This window comes from Chrysoperla carnea, chromosome 1 (assembly GCF_905475395.1).
Source record: "Chrysoperla carnea chromosome 1, inChrCarn1.1, whole genome shotgun sequence".
In the NCBI taxonomy this organism is placed as follows: Eukaryota; Metazoa; Arthropoda; class Insecta; order Neuroptera; family Chrysopidae; genus Chrysoperla; species Chrysoperla carnea.
Window position 1 is genome coordinate 113,595,060 of NC_058337.1, and position 18,890 is coordinate 113,613,949.

Consider the following 18,890-nt stretch of genomic DNA (forward strand, 5'->3'; position numbering starts at 1 on the left):
CTTCAACAAAACTTACCAAAATTAAAAAGTATTAAGTAGGTACTTATCTTATGAGCTCGACTATATTGAAATTAATTTTCACTTTGAAAATCGTTAACTCATACACGCGTTTTCTGGTATCGTTTCTTTAAAGAGAACACATAATTCTAAGACAGAGCCTTTCTAGTCCTTGGTAAAGCAATGATTTTTGCATTTTATGAAACCAATACATTAACGCAGGTTAAAAATATTGTATATTTCACGGAGCCTCCACCAAAAATTGCTTTTATTCCATATTTCAAACGCCACCATTTTAAATCGAAAGAACAAGATCGATTAGAGAATGGAAATTTTGTAAAAACAACTTACTAGATTTGTTAAAAACTTAGTAAATATAGATTTGTTACTGAATAAAAGCGTTCCAAAAAGCAATTTACAATTTATAGATTTTTGCCTTTAACGAGATGAGATAAAGAAAAATTATAATACATTTTTCTACAAACCACGAGGCTTTTCTTAACCTCCGACTAAAACGAGGGGTGTTATAAGTTTAACGTGTTTGTGTATCTATGCGTCGGTCTGGGGTTCGTAGCTCCTTATCGGAGCAATCGATTTCTATTTTTTTTTTTTTTGTCTGAATGGTTATTTGATTGATAGCGTTCCTAGCTTCGTATCAAGAGCGAGTTTAGGTTTCCGTACTCGTCAACAACTAGACAAGATTGATTGACCGATTGAATTTTTTATTTAATATATTTTAACAGAACATTTAGAGATATTTCTAGTTATTATATTCTTCTTCTAAAAAATATTCCCAAGTTTGAAAGTTTCTTTGCCATGATGTATAATTATTCAAAAATTCATCTGATGCCATATTTTTCTTATGATGGTATTATTGATGATATTATTGCCATATTTTCCTCATCTAGAATAAGTTACCAAGCCTGCCCAATACTTTTCTTCTTATATAGTGGAAAAATACAAATGTCGAAATAAAATATTTTAATTCTAGTAACCGTTAGAACGAGAGTTAAAATTAACGTGCAATTAAGGAGGATCCCTCACCAGTAATAGAAAAAAATAAATTAGTAGAAAATGATCCAAATTTTTAGTATGTTGTAGTTAACGATACATATTATTAAACCAAAAAAAAATTTGGGTATCTTATCGATCAATTAAGAGAGTAATTCTTAATTAAAAATACACTAAATAACATGATCATCCTCATATCATGCTATGTTATTTAGTGTATTTTTAATTAATTAATTACTCTCTTAATTGATCAATAAGATACCCAATTTTTTTTTTGATTGAATAATATGTATCGTAACTACAACATACTAAAAATTTGGATCATTTTCTACTAATTTATTTTTTTCTATTACTGGTGAGGGATCCTCCTTAAATTAACGTTCCTGAGTTCTTAAAGCTGATTATTTTGAAAAAGGTAAAATTTATCGAAATCAAATCAATGCAGTAAGTTTTGCCTCATATACATCACAAGTTTCTCAGTATTTTTAATAAATAGAATTAATATTTATAATTGATAACAGTTATAAAAATAGAACACCTCGCTGTCTATTTAAATTACCTTATCAATTTCTTATCACTTGACAAGAAGGATTTGGAAAATTACTCTATGAAAACACAATCGATAAAGTTAATTTTTCTTAAAAATTTTACCTTGAATGATAAAACAATAGTACAAAAAAAAATAATTGTTTTTATTATTTGCATAGAAAAGACTCCATAAAAAAAAAGTTTCAGACATATATGACGGCAATAAAGCCTATAATAAATCGCTCATGCACAAGAACATTGTATGTACACGATGAGCCAGGCAAATGTGTGAATTTGAAAACGCTGTAAAATAAAAACTTATCATTTTTCTCAATTATTATTTTTTTTTTTTTTTTTTCGTTTTAAAATATACAAAATAAGTAAATTATAAATTGTATTTTTAACTAAATTAGGTTTATTAAGGAAATAATAAATTAGTTAGATCTAGTTACTTTTTCATATGAGTTTACCTGAAAAGAGGAGAATTGGGAGAAAAAGTAATTGTACCAGGATAGCCGACCATCAACAATAGAAGTTTTGAAAGAACGCAATTGATAATATGTGGTACAATATAGATATATCGATTTGACAAACAGCAAAGAAAGACTATTTTTCAGATAACTTTAAAAACAACCAAGATAAAGCCATCAAAGATTTGCTTGTATCTCTTTCTAGCAAAACCGAATTTAGAGTTCTTATAGCAAACATAATAGATGACGTCAAATATCATGCGAAATATGAAATGCGAAAAGAAAATCATTAATATTTTCTATCGATGCGGTATGTAATGAATAATTTGCGCGCCTGGAAGAATGCGTGCGAATATGAATGTCATCTTACTGGAATTAATTTTCTAACTCGAAGTTACTTTTCAAAGTGACATTTCAATAATTTTCTTCGTTTTTTATGTGATTTAAGATGGTTAAAAAAAAAAGATTAGTTTTTGTTTTAAATCATTTTCAAAATCACACACTTCACTGCCTCCCCCTGTATATAAATATAATTAGCACTGGATTTCAGTAAACAAATAGTAATGCTATTAATTATATTTTATTTATGGAACTCTACAAAGGTATTGTTTATTTGCCTTGAATTAATTAGCTATAATACGTTTTAGAGATAGGGCCAGGCGTATTATTTCCATAATTATTTCTGAACTTTTCCTTCTCGAAACTTTGTTTTGAAGCTGTTCAGAGAAAATTTCGTAGGGAAAATTGTTTTTAGACACGAACTTGATAACAGTCTCTCAAATTTGCAGACGTTCGGAAATGACTACCAATTCCTGGCCCCCGACCTTATGATTTTCATACGATATGTATAAATATCATATCTATCAGAGTATATTAAGTTTAGCCCCAAGTTTGTTGAGTCTTGGCCCTGTATGATCCATCTTGTAAACCGTAAGAGAGCCGAAGAGAACAAAAGTTTAAATGTAAAAAATGTTTCTTACAAAAAAAATAAACTTTTAGTTGAAACATTTTTTTGTAAATATCTTGGTCTACCTGCTTCGCGCAATTTTTATTAATTCGTTTTATTAGCATAATGCTCACTCGCCGCGTATGGCTGAGAGTTGTGAGAAATCAACAGTATTTTAGTATTTTAACAATTAACTCCGTCAATTGTTTTTTATCTTGTATTATTAAATAATAAAAAATAAATAATCAATTAAATTTTCTCAAAAATATTTCAAAAGAAATTGCTTAACAACTTGCATAGGTAAAATAAATTGCATACAGTGATCATTAGTTTTCGAACCATCATTAGAACAAGAACATAACAAGTTTTTCTGGAAAAATGGGTCAAATTATAAAAGTAAAATATGATAAATATACTCCACCAAATGGTGGATATCCTCCATTTAAACCATCTGGTGCGTATTCTCCATATAACCCATCCGGTGGATATCCTCCATATAACCCATCCGGTGGATTTCGTCCATACAACCCATATGGTGGATATCCTTCATTTAAGCCATCTGGTGGATATTCTTCATATAATCCATCTGGTGGAAAACCTTCCTATAACATCCCATCTGGTGGATATCCTTTATTTAACAATCCATCTGATGGATTTACTTCATATAACAACCTATCTGGGGAATATCCTTCGTATAACTCATCTGATGGATATCCTCCAATTAAACCATCTGGTGGATATCCTCCATTTAACCCATATGATGGATATTCTTCATATAACTCATCTAGTGGATATCCTTCAAATAACCCATCTGGTGAAAATCCTTCAAAAAACCCATCTGGTGAAAATCTTTCATATAACCCATCTAGTGGATATCCTTCATATGACTCAACTGGTGGATATTCTGCATATAAAGGAAATAAATTATCAAGAATTGCAAGAAGTGTTTTGGAACAAGGGCGCAGAATTTTGACACCAAATTTAGTTTTGATGGCACTGTTAACTGGTAATGATTATGGCTCAGGATTGTTAAAGTCGTTGATTGAAAATGCAGCAACTGGAGTTGGAGAAATAGAAGCTTAAAAAATTTAAAAATTGGGAATGTGACTTCAAAAAAGTATGTGATTTTTTGCTGAAAATGAAAAATTTATAATCTAAAAACCTCAAAATTAAATTTCGAACCTGATTTTTGAATTTGCACGAACCAAAATTCTACAATACGCTCTTTAGTCTAAAAATATGTGGCTTGACACGAAAATTTGCCTGTGATTGGCTGATGACGTGGTTTTCCATTGACAGATCAACAGCTTGTAAGAAAATGGCTTTTATGGTAAGGAGCGTTCGTAAATTATAAATAAATGGCTCAACTAAAATTTTTTCCAAAATTATTTTTTTGTTTCAAGAAATCAATTGTATTAAATTTTTAAAAATATTAGTCAACATTTAAAAAAAAATAAAAAAGTTACATTTTGAACTGTTAAAAACACCAGGTCAATAAAATTTGATTTTTGTTTTGTCTCATTGATATGAGAGAACATTTTAATAGTTTTTGGGGTGCTGAATTCGAATTCATCTTCAGAATTTGTATAATACTTAAATTACCGGATAAATTTGAAATTTTATTACATCACTATGTAATTTTTTTTTCTCATTTGGAAATTGGAAGCCTCCTTTTTCCTTCTCCCTTGCTTTAAAATACTTTTTTTTTAATTTTTCCTATATTTTTTGCTATTCGGGAAATGATATTTATTATAGTAAAATACACAGGTAGGTATTATTAATTAATTATTTAATTTCCTGGAAAAAATTTCGAAAAATTCAAAATGGCCTTGAAGGGGTAGATATTCTCTGATCTCATCAATTTTTTTGTGAGAAAAAAATATTAATGGTGATGCATGACTTTGAATTAAGGAACAAACAAGTTTTTTCCATATTAGGGGACGAATTTCTCGAAAACGTGACGTGCTGAAGCAATATAGCAATTTAGAACTCATTCGCATTCAGCACGTCAAAAACCTTCTTCTATGACAAAATTTGTGTTGATCAAAAACCATTTTAATAAATTTGAAAATGTGATTTACTTAGCCAGAAGCGAGCGCATGCAGTCATGCAAGCGTATACAAATACGATGGATAATGATGTCCTGATATAACTTTTTCTCTCTTGTTTCTTAACCAATTTGGCAATAAAATGCGTACTAAATGATCAATTTTCTTTTGAATAAAATTATTACTGAAAGTCATCATGTTCCCTATTATATCGAATGTTAATACTATTATTTCTAACAGTTATCACCTATTTTACAAAATTAATAAATATTGTATTTTTGTAATTTACAAATAAAATTGTGCATAACGATTGTCTATATTGAAATATTTCGAATATGTAAAAGAAAACACTTCCATTAGTAACTTTTCTTTCCTTGAGTTTGCAATTATTCAGATATTTGTAAAATATTTTTCGAGACTACAAGGAAACCTTGTGGTCTCGGTATCCAATGTTTAATATCAATACTACCAAAGCTATAAACTAATAAGTGAAAGTAAACACTTGACAAAATTAGTGGGTTTCAAAAAAAATTCCGGAATTGAGCATATAAGTTATAACAAGCGAAAAACTGGCATCACGGCTGAAAAGAATGACCCAAAATTAGTGGGTTTAAGAAAACATTCCAATTAGATTGGATCAAATTTGCTTGAATTATCAAAAAATCGAATTTATTTACTTCATGACGTCATCAGAATCCGAAAATTTAATTTTGCTCGATCACATCCAAATTTTATCCAATTTTGATAAATCAAGTATGTAATCGTACTTAATTTGGGTCATACTTTTCAAATCTGTGATCAAAATTAACCTAGCTATAGTAAGTTTCAAAAATTTGGAGTCCTGGTCCCGGAATTAAGCATATAAGTGATAACTAGCGAAAAATGGACATCACAGCTGAAAAGGTTGACTCAAAGTTAGTGGGTTTCAAAAAAACTTCCAATTAGATTGGATCAAATTTGCCTGAATTATCAAAAAAATCGAATTTATTAACTTCATGACGTCATCAGAATCAAAAAAATTTAACTTTGCTCTATCACATCGAAATTTCATCCAATTTGGATAAGCCAAGTATGTAATCCGACTAAATTTGGGTCATACTTTTTAAATTTGTGATCAAAATTAACCTAGTTCTGATTGGTTTTAAGATTGTGCAGTCCTGGAGAATTCCACCAATTATTTCTACTGTGTATTAATGTATATTGAATTGATACAGCTTAAGGATGTATGAGCATGGTAGTGGGGGCACAAATTTAAAAATAGATATTTTCAATTTTGATGATAAATTTATATTATTACTTGACGATATAAGACAAAAAGTAAGAATAAAATTTTTCGATATCTGGCTTAATTTTCAAAATATCGAAAATTGAAAATTTTGTTTAATTATTTAGCTTTCGATATTTCGAAAACCAAGACACATATCGAAAAATTTTATTCTTATTTTTCGTCTACATTCATGAAGTTATAACAAAATTCATCATCAAAGTTGAAAATAAGATAAAAATAATTTCAACCCTTAATCTACCCTGCTCTTACATCCCTTATATGGACGGTGACACTTAGTTTTTTTCTTTTCTAATTCATTGCTAATATGTTTACTTTCTATTAAAAAGTTTTTTTTTTAATTTGTTTTCATTCATTCATTCCAAATGAAAATTATCAAAAACTTCCAAAATATGTCGTTTTTTGAGATTCCTCCATAAGAGCCAATGTATTTTATATCGATTTTTAATGACTTTTTTCTTAAAAATTTGCACGGATACCTAAGCTGAAATTTTACCTACATATTCTTTGAGTAAAAGACTACCTACAAACATATTTTGAGCCTTTAAATCAAACATTGTTGTCATGCTCATACATCCTTAACTACCAACGAATATTTGTTATAAATATTTCTAATAACTTTACAACAAACATGAATTTTCACAAAATTGTTTTGAAATTGTTATGCAATGACTCAAAATAATATTGAGTCATATAATATTAAAAATTTGATAACAATAATAACACACATTTTTAATGACTTATAATTATAATTGTATTGTAATATACATATTGTATGTATGGCATGTTAAGGTTTGCATTTCCCAACAGCACGGCGGTTAGTCATTTCTTGATTTTTAAAAAACTAAATTGCGTCGTATTGTTATTTCTGCAACTACAAAATGTATAGGTATTAATAAGAAAATCTAGTTTTCGATTTAGATTCAGGTCATTCCAGGAAATAATTTGTTTGGCTTAACCCAAATCTAAGAAGAAGAAAAGATCTTAAGAATGGAGTAAAATCGCATCATGACCTTGAAATTTTCATCAAGGTTTTGGTTTTGAGAAAACTATAAACTAACCCATTTTTAGGTATAAAGGTAGACAGGAATAGAGAGAAAAGGTCGTTCGAGATGAGCAGATAACTTAGCGAGATGGCGGTATTGCTTATTCATGCATAGCCATAGGTTTCTTCTACGAGTCCGCTGATGACTTTTATAAGCTTTTGTATTCCTCTATCGGAGAATCATTCCATATTTTTGAAATAATTAAAAGATGTAAAGAAAACTTAAGTATTTTTAGAAAGTTCACGCACTATACTTATCATCCGAAAATTATAAATTGCTGATAATTTTTGGAAAAACTACAGTGAATTTTACACTATGTATATTAAATTGACGCAAGGAATTTCTTATTTTAAAGTCATGTTTAATTAAAAACAATTATTCTTTAAAATTTAATCGCTTAGTTAAAAATATTTACAATGCAGTTTTGTCACGTCCCGTCCCGTAAATTTATAGACCAAAATTTTATTAAACTGCACTTTATAGAATGAAAAGTCTTGTACACGGAATATATTCCTTACCACTCCTGTACGGAAAAATTAAAACTCGAAATTAGTTTCTTACGAACGTTTGTTTCTCCGAATTTTCAACTATATTATTTATTTATTAAATACAATATAATCGTTAAAAAAAATCAGGCCCTATAAAACTCCGGGCTCGAAGTAATCACTGTCTTTATCAATCTCCCCAGACTTATACCTATATATTACTTAATCACAAACAAAAAATTATGCCCATTACGTTTAAATCTTAAATAAATTGATAATTTTAAAATATACTTAAATGATTTACTTATATAAATTCCTTTTAAATTCAATCAAGCGCGATTAATTTACTACTTGTAATACAAATGTAATAATAAAAGAATATGTAGAGTAGCTATTTGCACTAAATTTCAATCTGAGATTGCTTAAGGCTTAAAACTGATGTAATAGCAGAAAATTATTGCTAAAACTACCAAATTTATTGTTTAAATTCGAAACTGACTGTAATGAAATTTGTTCGAATTGTAAAACGTAGATAAATGTCTTAAAAACCACTTAAAAGATTTTTTTTTTGCCCTGTGCCAACACCAACAGACGTAATTTCTATAAACACTGAACGAAATTTCCTGCATCAAATTAAGAGATATAAGACTGGAAATCGAAGTAAATATGGGGAGAAGGACTTATGGGAAGTAAATGTATCGGCAACTTAAAGACAGGTTAACATGAAAGTTTTGACATGATGTAATCTTTGCTCTACTCTTAAATTTGCACCAAAATATACTTATAGCATCGTCAAGTTATAGCGTCGAAGTTTGTCGCAAAAAGCAATTTTGTATGTATCATCATAGCTCATCTTTATGACCCAAACATGCCTCTTTCTTAAATAATCGCATTTTTGTGACATGGAATATCGCCACAAGAGTCTAGAGAGTCTAATCTTGATGCAAATCGAAAGTTAGGGCAATGATTTCTTCATGACTAATCACTCTCCGAATTTTTGAGGATATCCCCGAAAATATTTTGCTTTGGGACTCCTGTTCGTCCATCGCTATGCATATGCATTTATTCGATGCAATAATGCAGATCAAGATGCCTATTTTCAGTTCAATAATCTGCCTTCGGATTGGAAGGTGAGACGATCAAGGCTTAATACACTCTCCTTGACTTATAAATACTGAATTAACAACAAATCATGTAAAAGAATACAACTTTTCGTATGATAGATTTAAACATTTTATCCAATATTTAAAAAAAAAAGTAAAAAAAAGTACTGATTTTTGGTAAAGTATCCTAAAAGAAAAAGCTACACTATAATATTTTCTTTTTAATAACAAAAATAACCTTGAACTAATATATGCATACATCATCAGTTATATCATAACAAAACACAATTTCTTGTGATAACACTACGCGTATGTTTTCACCGCGTGAAAACTTTGATAATTTCAGATGAATAAAAATAATAATTGTACATACTGACGTCTTTTCGCAAAAAAAAAAAATATTATAATTAATCAAAATAAATTAGCACGTTGTTTATACATGGCCATAAAAGACCATGAACTTGGGTAAAAAGGTCGATAAATTAAAATCAATCAATTTAAAAAATAAACAAAATTTTTATTATTTTCTTCTTTCTGACTTCTCATTTTTTCAAAATATTAACATTTTTTAATAAAAAATAATTTTTTTCGTATATCCTACAATAATAAATACTTAATAAAAAAAAATCTATTTTAAATATTTCTAAAATGGTTTAAGCTACTTTATATTATTGTATTTTGTTTAAAATAAAACCATTTCGGAAATATGCAAAATAGATCTTATAACTACAAAAGTGTTACATTTAAATAAAGACAAATATATAGAAAAATATTTAACAAAAAAAGATACACATAAAATAACTACTAAATTCAAACAAAGATAGATTATATGAAAAATATATAATACTCTCTTTGTTTAGTCCAGTATATGATGATGTCAACACTTTTGTAGTATAGTGTTTTTGATCACAGGTATTACAAAAATTTATAAAAATAAATAAAATGAACAAAAAACAATTTTGGAATGTTCCAAAATTAAAAACAAATGAACAATTTAAAAATGCAAATTTTTTTGTCCTTGAGAATGAATGATGAGTTTTTTTTACGACTGAGATGGTTGTAATGGACGAATAACAGCCTGTACAAGGTTATATCGCTGTGTGGGGGCGGCGGCTGTAGTGTTATTGACTGATCGCATTGTTGAATTTGGTCGCTCCTTTGAATGTCTTTTAACATGTTTGGCTAAATGATCAGAACGCATGAAACGTCGCTGACACACTGGGCATCCAAATTTCTTTTCACCGGTGTGGGTACGTTTATGCCGTGATAATTCATCGGAACGTGAAAATCGTCGACCACATTGTTCCCATTGGCATACAAACGGACGTTCTCCTGTGTGAGTACGAGTGTGGGCTTTTAAATGTGACGATTTGAAGTAGTTTTTGCCACATCCTTCGTAATCACATTTGTAAACACGTCTCCGTTCTGGTGTGGCGTTAACCATGGTAGGTACGGTTGTAGCTTGTGTTGTTGCGGCGATTATTTGGTGATTTGATGGATGTGATGCGGATGGTAACAGAACAATTTGTGCGGGAATAAAAGTAGTTGTTCCATTTTCAGTCGAAGTTAAAAATAATGTAGGGCTACCACCATTAGTTGGGGTTGCTGTCATTAACTTTGGTGCAATTGGTGGTAAATTTAATGCTGCTGGTTTTGGAATTGATGGAGATGATTCAGTTGATGATTTTATGATTTCAGTCTTGTTTGGAGATGACGTCATCATAGGTTTTTTTTCATGATCCGTATTTTTCGTAGTAACAAAAATATTTTCTTTACGATTGCCCATTTTAAACTTCAAACTTTTTAATATGTTTGGAGTTTCTTCAACAATTTTACGCTGTACTGGCTCAACATTTTTAAATTGTGGGATTGGTAATGAAATGCACGCCCCATCTTTTGTTGCACGCTGTATTACTGACACATATCGTACTGGGGTAGGATTCTCAAATTGTTCTTGATTAATCTTTTCTGGAGGTGGTGTTGTTAACAAACGTTCCAATTCACTACGACAATATTCAAAATGATGGCGACTACGTTTACGAAATGGTAAATCAGCTTCATCGCAACTTTCTGTGTCTGACGATTGTGGTGTAATAACTCCCAAATTTGCTGTTTCTATTTTACGTTTAATTCCAGTTTGTTGTTCCTCTGATTTTTTTAACATCTGTAACAAAAGAAAATAAAAAAAATTAGTTATCACGTGAACACTAGATGATCGCTGCATGATATACTGATAGGTGAAGCCACTCAACTTCAGTACACAGATTTAGGTTTTTCCTATTGTTATAATGGATTACGAATTTTTTTTTGAAAAATACTTACATTATAATCACACTGGAGCGGAGGAGTTGATGGTGGTGATAAACAGGGAATTCCCGTTGTATCGAAATTTGTTTGTTGCATTTTTATTAAAATTAATAATTAAAACACTTAATAACTAAAATCACTTTGTAATAATATTCAAGAGGTTTGCTTTAAATTTCAAAAAAATATATATAATAATTAAAGCGTTAATTCCTCTTCGATCTGAACTCTTTCATAAACCGATATAAAATGAAACGTTTGATGAAAATTCTCTTTGAAATCAAGTATTAATGTGTGTGTGTCATGTCTGTACTCCTGTAGGTTTCTGGGGTGTGTGTATTTGTGTATATATCACACAGAGATGTAATGCCTTGGTATAAACAACCAACCATGAATGGAGGCTCGTCTCTTACAACCAATCAGTATATAGCTATCAGTCGATGACCGCGTGATCACTAGCGTGGTGTTCACGTGCACAGTATGTGATATGAAACGTCCGCGACCGTGATACTGACGTCATGTTCGCATGTTCTGTTTATATATTTCTATCAGTTCTCTCATACCATAGAATTATGTTTTTATTATTTTTTTATTTATTTAAGTATTTTATAAACATACATACACAGAGAGAGATATCTACGTCACAGAGGTGTGACGCAACGGTACGTCACGTTTGTAGTGAGTGGTTTTGTGTTTATTGTGTGTGGACTGTGTTCTTTGTTTGCTTTATTTAATCAATATTATTTGCATATGTGTTGTCTTCGTTATAAAAAGGCTTGTTTTTATTCATTTAAAACAATTTTTTTTTTTATTATTGATTAGCAATTTAATTAGTCAAGGGTCGAGTTTCTTTTTTTTTGAGTGCGCGAGATATTTATCATACCTAGCCTATTGACTTCTATTGGCATGTTTTCTTTTAATAAAAATACCGACTAGAAGTCGAACAAAGTTTCTTACTCACGTCAAGTTACGTCATTGACGAATATAACGATGAAATTATTTGAATAGATAAAATCATCATTGGAATTTTGATGGTGCTATGGACTTCAAAAAGAATTTATTAAAAAAAATTTAGTTCACTTATTACGTCACTTTCGAAAATAGCGATGTTAGTCTGTTTTCTCATATGAAATTTTTTGAATATTTAACATTTTCGTTAGAATTTTAATAGAATAAGAAATTTCTTGCAACTAATTATGAAAAATTTGATCTCATTGACTTTTATGGACATGTTTTCTCAAAATTTTTCGACTGAAACTTTTGTTACCTTGCCAATTTTTTCTTCCAAATGAAATTTTTTTTGAGAATCATGGAAGTTTTTGATATTGTGGACTCCTACTAAGAAGCTAGGAATCCGTGGTGTAAAAATTGACCTGATCTAAGTTATCACATATAAACATGCAGGTCATAGATAGAGATAACACTGATACATTTTATCGTTGGTGATTAAAAGTGCATTATCTAAAATTAGAATTTCAATTCTTTCCAAATTCTGATCTTAATTAGTCATTTTTTATTTACAGATTATTGTAAAATTATGGTTTTTCATTTGACGAGTTGCTGGAGCATTTGTTGGCGTAAATACGAAGTCTTACCCAGAAAAACGAAAACTCTTTCGAAGTATTTGAAATAGAAAGGACTAAATAATGAATTTTTATAGCTCTTAATAAGTAGATCAAGAAATCCATCAGCACAAAGTACTAAAATCCCGAGTTTAAGAGATATATGGGTGTTCGAAGTTCGAACCTTGGCATAGTTGCGAGATTTCGGGAACAATTGCATGGGAATTAAAAATAATAATAATACTAATAATAATGGAGTTTAACCTCCGTTTAAAATTTAATTTATGATGTGGGTGGAGTCGGTTACTTGGTTCTTATCCTAGCGACGATAGTGTCATCAATTTACCGCCCAATTAATTATAATTGATCAAACGGTTAAATGCGATCGCGCCTTTATTCGCTCGGCCACTGAGCCGGTTAATTGCATGGGAATTATTCTATTGAAAGAAATGTATTCTATTTTTTAAGAAATATCAAAATATGGTCCTACATAATGGATAATTAACTAAAAGGAAAGTTTCTTAGATAGAAAATTGGCGTTATTCGAATTTGGTACCCATGGAAATATTGGATCTACTCATCAATAATATACATTTCTCCTTGTGCTTTTTTTTATGTCTTTATTGTATAAGTAGCCGTGGGCCAATTTCGTTTAGAGTGACAAAATTCACCATTCATGTGTTGAATGAAAACCATTGAATAAGGTCAAACGGAGTATGTGATCGGCATAATACTCTGAAGGTCAAGTATAGTCAAATTTCACAGTAGATTTTGTGTTAGTAGAAGAGTATCATCGATTGTTTACGTCAATTCACCAAAACCAAGAGTGCATTTAGGTTAACACTCGACGTACTACAAATGTCGCCTGCAGTAGAAGTTACCTTATTGTCTATAAATTTGTTTTCTCCTAAGTTCAAAAGGTTTTTAGTAAAATACTTTTAAAAGATTTTTAGTAAAATACATTTTCGAAGCAAAAGGTCAAGCGAAAAAGAAATTTCACTGAAAACGCCCTGAGCAAGCTATAAAAATTTCTGTTTAAGATCTCTTTTCGATATTGAGTTATCGTGATCACGGACTTACTGACAGACGGACAAATGGAAATGAATTAATTAAGTGATTTTATGAACACCTATACCAAAATTTTATTCTTGTCATTAACATTTCTAAGCTGCACAAACTTGGTACTAAAATCGGTATACCTTGATATATTTCATATACACAGGGTATAAAAAATCTGATTTACCACTGTCTGAGTAGTAAATAATGCTGTCAACAGTAAACAACTGGTCATTTGCCAACTTACTTACTATCAGCGATATTTGTCTCACGTTTAGCAACCTCAGGTTTTTATGTCTTACAGTAAATGTGACTAGCCTGAGTTTTGAATGTTACTATATGATCAGCTAACTATGTGCTTGACAAGTTGTCAATGACAACTTACTATCAGCAGCGTTTCTGTCACGTTTGTCAGCCTTAGGTTTTACTGTAAGTGTCGTTTTTTGATGTTATCAGTAAATGGAAATTTTTTATGAATTGAAAATTCTATTTATTAATGAAAATATTATTTATAAAATGTTTATGACTTTGAATTTTTTTTACGATTTGAACCATAAAATCTATTTGATTTATTTGGGAAATAAAATAAAAGTTTTATTGGTTTGCAACTTGGATAATCGTGATAAAATGGCGTGTGAATTTCAATTTAGTCAAGTCATAAACCAATTTATGGTCACGATCATGAAGCATATAGGCAGGAGAACGATCGCTATAGAAAATATTGTCCCCGAAATATGGATAAAATAAGTGAGGCGCTGCGATCAATACGTAGTATCAATAAAAGCGGGCTGTTGTGCGCTAATTTTAAATGATATATCAATTTGTACATTATGCTAACAACAACAGCTAACTTCACAGATACTACTTCTTGATGACAGCGCGGCTGGTGGCTTAAAAATGAACTACATTCTACAAATTTTTAGGGACAGGTACGCTAATGCTTTAGTACATAGCGATCTTTCTCCTGTTCTATAACCTTCATGGTCACGATCAAATAAATATGTAGATCTGGAAACTTCTATGGCTAGTAGGAATGCCACATGGCTGATTGAATTCAATTATAATTCCTGATGCTGAATAGAGTAGCATTAATATTCGCAGAAAATAAACTAACAATTTTAGTGCAAAACATTTATTCGAAAAACGTTAGCTTTCGGAGGAAATTCAGGTGCAAAATATGTCATTTTAGCATTTAATCGAAAGAAATGCGCTTAAAGTTTCTCGATAAGTGTATTTTCTTTCGATTAAATGCTGTAATGACATATTCGAATTTTTTCCAATAGCTGACGATTATCTAAAAAATGGTTTAGCTGTTAAATGCTAGTTTTTTTAAAAGAATCGACTATCTAGTGTTATTCTATCTCTTGTCATTTAGGATCTAAATTGGCTATTAAAGAAACCCGAAGAACTAGGTCAAATCTGATGTCAGAATATGATGTCCCCCATCAAACTGTACAATGTTTGTTCAGGTCATTTTTAAATAGGTGGTGCTTCTGGCGAGATATTCAGATGCATGGATTAGTGCCCACCCTGTAGAAGAGAAGTTAAAAAACAAAAATAATCCTTTTTTTTAAGAAATAAATTGCGAATTTTTGTCGTGATAGATTATATTCCTCAATTTCAGTACAAAAATCAAACTCTAGTATTTAGGTCAGAATATATATACGGTTTTCGAACAATTCACTCTGTTTATTGATGAATCCCTTAGCTGTAGCTTTAAGCTATGCAGTCAACACCATATTATTTCTATATAAACATCACAAAGAGACCCTCTCTAGTAAGACAACATATTCTTGGGCTCGGATCTGGGATATTCAAGATAAACATTGTTGCGCATGCGTAGTTCAGTGTAGTAAAGTTATAAATCTATTTTATTGTTATGCACGTAACATGTGGCCTTCGTAAGATTTATTTGTTTTCCAGCGTTTTATTCAAACAATTGGAAATGAAGCCAAGGCTTTATTTATAAGTTTTCCATAAAAAACACACGAAAAACATTTTTTTATGACAATTATGGAAATATTTATTAAAATGGCAATGTGACTAATATTTATTATAAAAATATAGGACTAATATAATTATTATAATTTTTAAATATTTAAAATTGATTATTAATCCAGATTAAACCGGTTTAATTAAAAAAAAGGATGATTATCACGATTAACTTTAATCATATTATGTCTGAATTAAGAATTATTGTAATCAATTTAAATAATCGAACACTTTAAATATTATTATTTAATTAATATTCATTATTTGCAATGCACGAATTTTGCTGTTCATTCAATTTTATACTCATTTCATGTTGCATAAAATGAAATACACTTACCCTCCTTCAAAAATGGTCATATCTTAGAAAATTGGGTGTAAGCCCCACACATACGTATAGCTTTTATGCATCAACTTTCCAGCGGGGTTACATTAAAAAAAACAATTTACAGTAGAATCTCGATAACTTAAACCTCGGTAACATAAAAACCTCTGTTACTTCAAAAAATACTATGTTCCCTTCCCATCAGAGCCCAAAACCTCTATAACTTAAAAGACGCAACCTCTATAACTTAAATAAATAATCTCTGTATAGGCCCTCAGTAACTACATAGAAACATGTACATACCTCTATATTAACTAGCGTACATAGAAACATGTACATACCTCTATATTAACCTTTACCTAACATAGACACTTAATAACTTAAAACCTCTATAACTTAAAATATTTTGTGTTTCCCTTGGACTTTAACTTATCGAGATTCTACTGTATTTATAAAAAATATTCTAAAATTTGACACAGTAAATTTTTTAACAACAGAATAAATAAAAAATGCGTCACATATACATCCGGTAGGTTAGTTATTCGTTCGTATTTGTACCACTACCATTGAATTGGCGTTGTAGTCACACTATATGCAAGTTGTCTATGGTATTTTAACACTAAGATGTCAACGACACGAGTAAAAAATATGAAAGCCATACCTGTAAGACTCAGTTGATTTTTTCATTGAATGAAAAGACAAAAGATACCTACTTCATTTTAAATTGTAATGTACTGTGCCATATTTGCTCCCCTAGTATTTTATAATTGTGATTGCTTTCCTAGTTTTTATATAAACTTTGGTGTTTGTGTTCTTATATAAATTGTGTACATATCCCTATATATTATAAATGTGAAAGTAAGGATGTTTGTTTGTGTGTTTGTTATGCTTTCTCGCACAAACTAGGTATGGATTTGAATAAAAGTGTATAATAAAGATATACTTAAAAAAAAATTTATACAGTTAAATTTAATCTGACATGTGCTGCCCCTCTTATAGCATCACTTTGAACCATAAATTAAAGATTTGAGTAAAAATTGGTAAATGTATAACAATTTATGGCCGTCTTTTCTGATATACTAAATAAATAATGATTACAATAAAAAAAAAATTGAAAACTGTACACATATTTTACCTGTGTAAAACAATCACTACCATTATTTCGAGTGTTATGGAAGGGAGATAAGTGAGAGCTCAAGGCTATACGCCGTGGTCTTTACCGATCTTTACTTTTAAACCCAGCGAAGCGGCTGGGTATCAAGCTAGTAATTTTATATTTTTTCATATAAATTTAGTATCTTTATTTGTTTTTGGTATACATTTGGAACTTTAAATTTTAGGTTCAGAGTTTTCATATGCATTTTAATTTTATAGTTGTATGTGTTTTTAAATATATTGTTTAACTCATCATGGGCCAAAATTTCGTTCAATAGCTGAATTCGTGTGCAGTGAATAACACGAAGAAGCCAGTCAGTTAGTCAGCCATTCAATCGCATAATACTTACTAGTTACTACACAGTACACATATATTTCAATCCTGTCTTCACACTTGCCAAACAATAGTTTTTATAAAAATTTGTCATTGGACTTTAAACTATTGACGACGATGAAATATGTTTAAAATATACATATTTAAAAATATTTTATTTAAATTGATTTAGTTCGAGTTGACTTGTGTTAATTGTATTCGTACTTATTATGTGTTTGCTGCTGGCTGCATGTTTTTATGAATAATGACATGCTTTTTAACAAAAAATTATTATTATTTATTGGATTTGGAAACAAAAATATAGGGTGACATATTTAAAAAGGTATTGAAACAAGTTATCAACTTTCGAGAACAATTATTTGCGATGTTTGCAAGTAAATTATTTTATTAACTTCAATTATTCAAAAATTTTACAATCTAATTACAGTAAGTCGCCCTATTAGCTCAATTGGTTAAGGCGTAACCGATTCCGTCCGCGGTATGCTTAGAGTAGCGAGTTCGATTCCCGCCGTCGCAACAAAATTAATTTAATCAATAATTAATAGTTGTGATGGACTGGTGTAGTACATGGTACATGCATGAAGGAGATGCACTCAGCCTCTGAAATTGAGGAGCTGATAAATGAAATTATCAGCGGAAAGGTGGTAAAACACATATATGTGGTATCACAATGAGCTCTATAGCCTAAGTGCGTCCTTCGTTTACAGCCAATATAACCTAACCCAACCTAACTTAACCTTCCTGGTAATAAATATTAATATTAATTGTTTTTTCATTTTGAAAGTTGTGTAGCTAAGAGACTAAACATGAAAGTTTTATTTTCCTCTCTTCATCCACTATACTCTAACTATTGTCGTCTCTGTTCAACAGTAAAAATGATTAATTTTGCGTTATTATATCTCAACAATGCAATGACACTCTGACACTATGTCCACAGCGATGCCTTATTAATTTAGCTCTGTACTTTTACTATATATTTAAACCATCAGTATATTATATGAACGCTGCCTAGCGAGTTAAAGAAACACTAACTTAAATGATGGTAATCAGCTCCTTCAGTTATTGCTACATACGTGCATTAGTAGCAAGTTTAGTTTGAAAAGTGACATATAGAGGCTGCTTGGTTGAAAAAACATTGTTGAAAAACAGAAGGTAACGTTTTCTCTTATCTTTATTAGATGCTATTTTTTTAAGGTAGTACGAGCGCCAAAGCAAGTTTAGACTTGTGGTTGAATTTATTTGTACC

The 18,890-nt window shown here is 30.0% G+C and overlaps 2 protein-coding genes across 2 annotated transcripts; one reads left to right on the top strand and one right to left on the bottom strand.

Moving 5' to 3' along the window:
• The first annotated feature begins 3,330 nt into the window (after positions 1–3,330).
• LOC123293660 (prisilkin-39-like) lies at positions 3,331–4,035 on the top strand. Its single transcript, XM_044874544.1, has one exon. The coding sequence runs from the start codon at positions 3,331–3,333 to the stop codon at positions 4,033–4,035; it is 705 nt and encodes a 234-aa protein (XP_044730479.1).
• A 5,682-nt stretch (positions 4,036–9,717) lies between these two features.
• LOC123301698 (Krueppel-like factor 10) lies at positions 9,718–11,513 on the bottom strand. Its single transcript, XM_044884564.1, has 2 exons — positions 11,242–11,513; positions 9,718–11,083 (listed from the first exon to the last, which is right to left on the bottom strand). The coding sequence occupies exons 1-2, from the start codon at positions 11,320–11,322 to the stop codon at positions 9,962–9,964; spliced, it is 1,203 nt and encodes a 400-aa protein (XP_044740499.1). The 5' UTR covers positions 11,323–11,513; the 3' UTR covers positions 9,718–9,961.
• Positions 11,514–18,890: the final 7,377 nt, after the last annotated feature.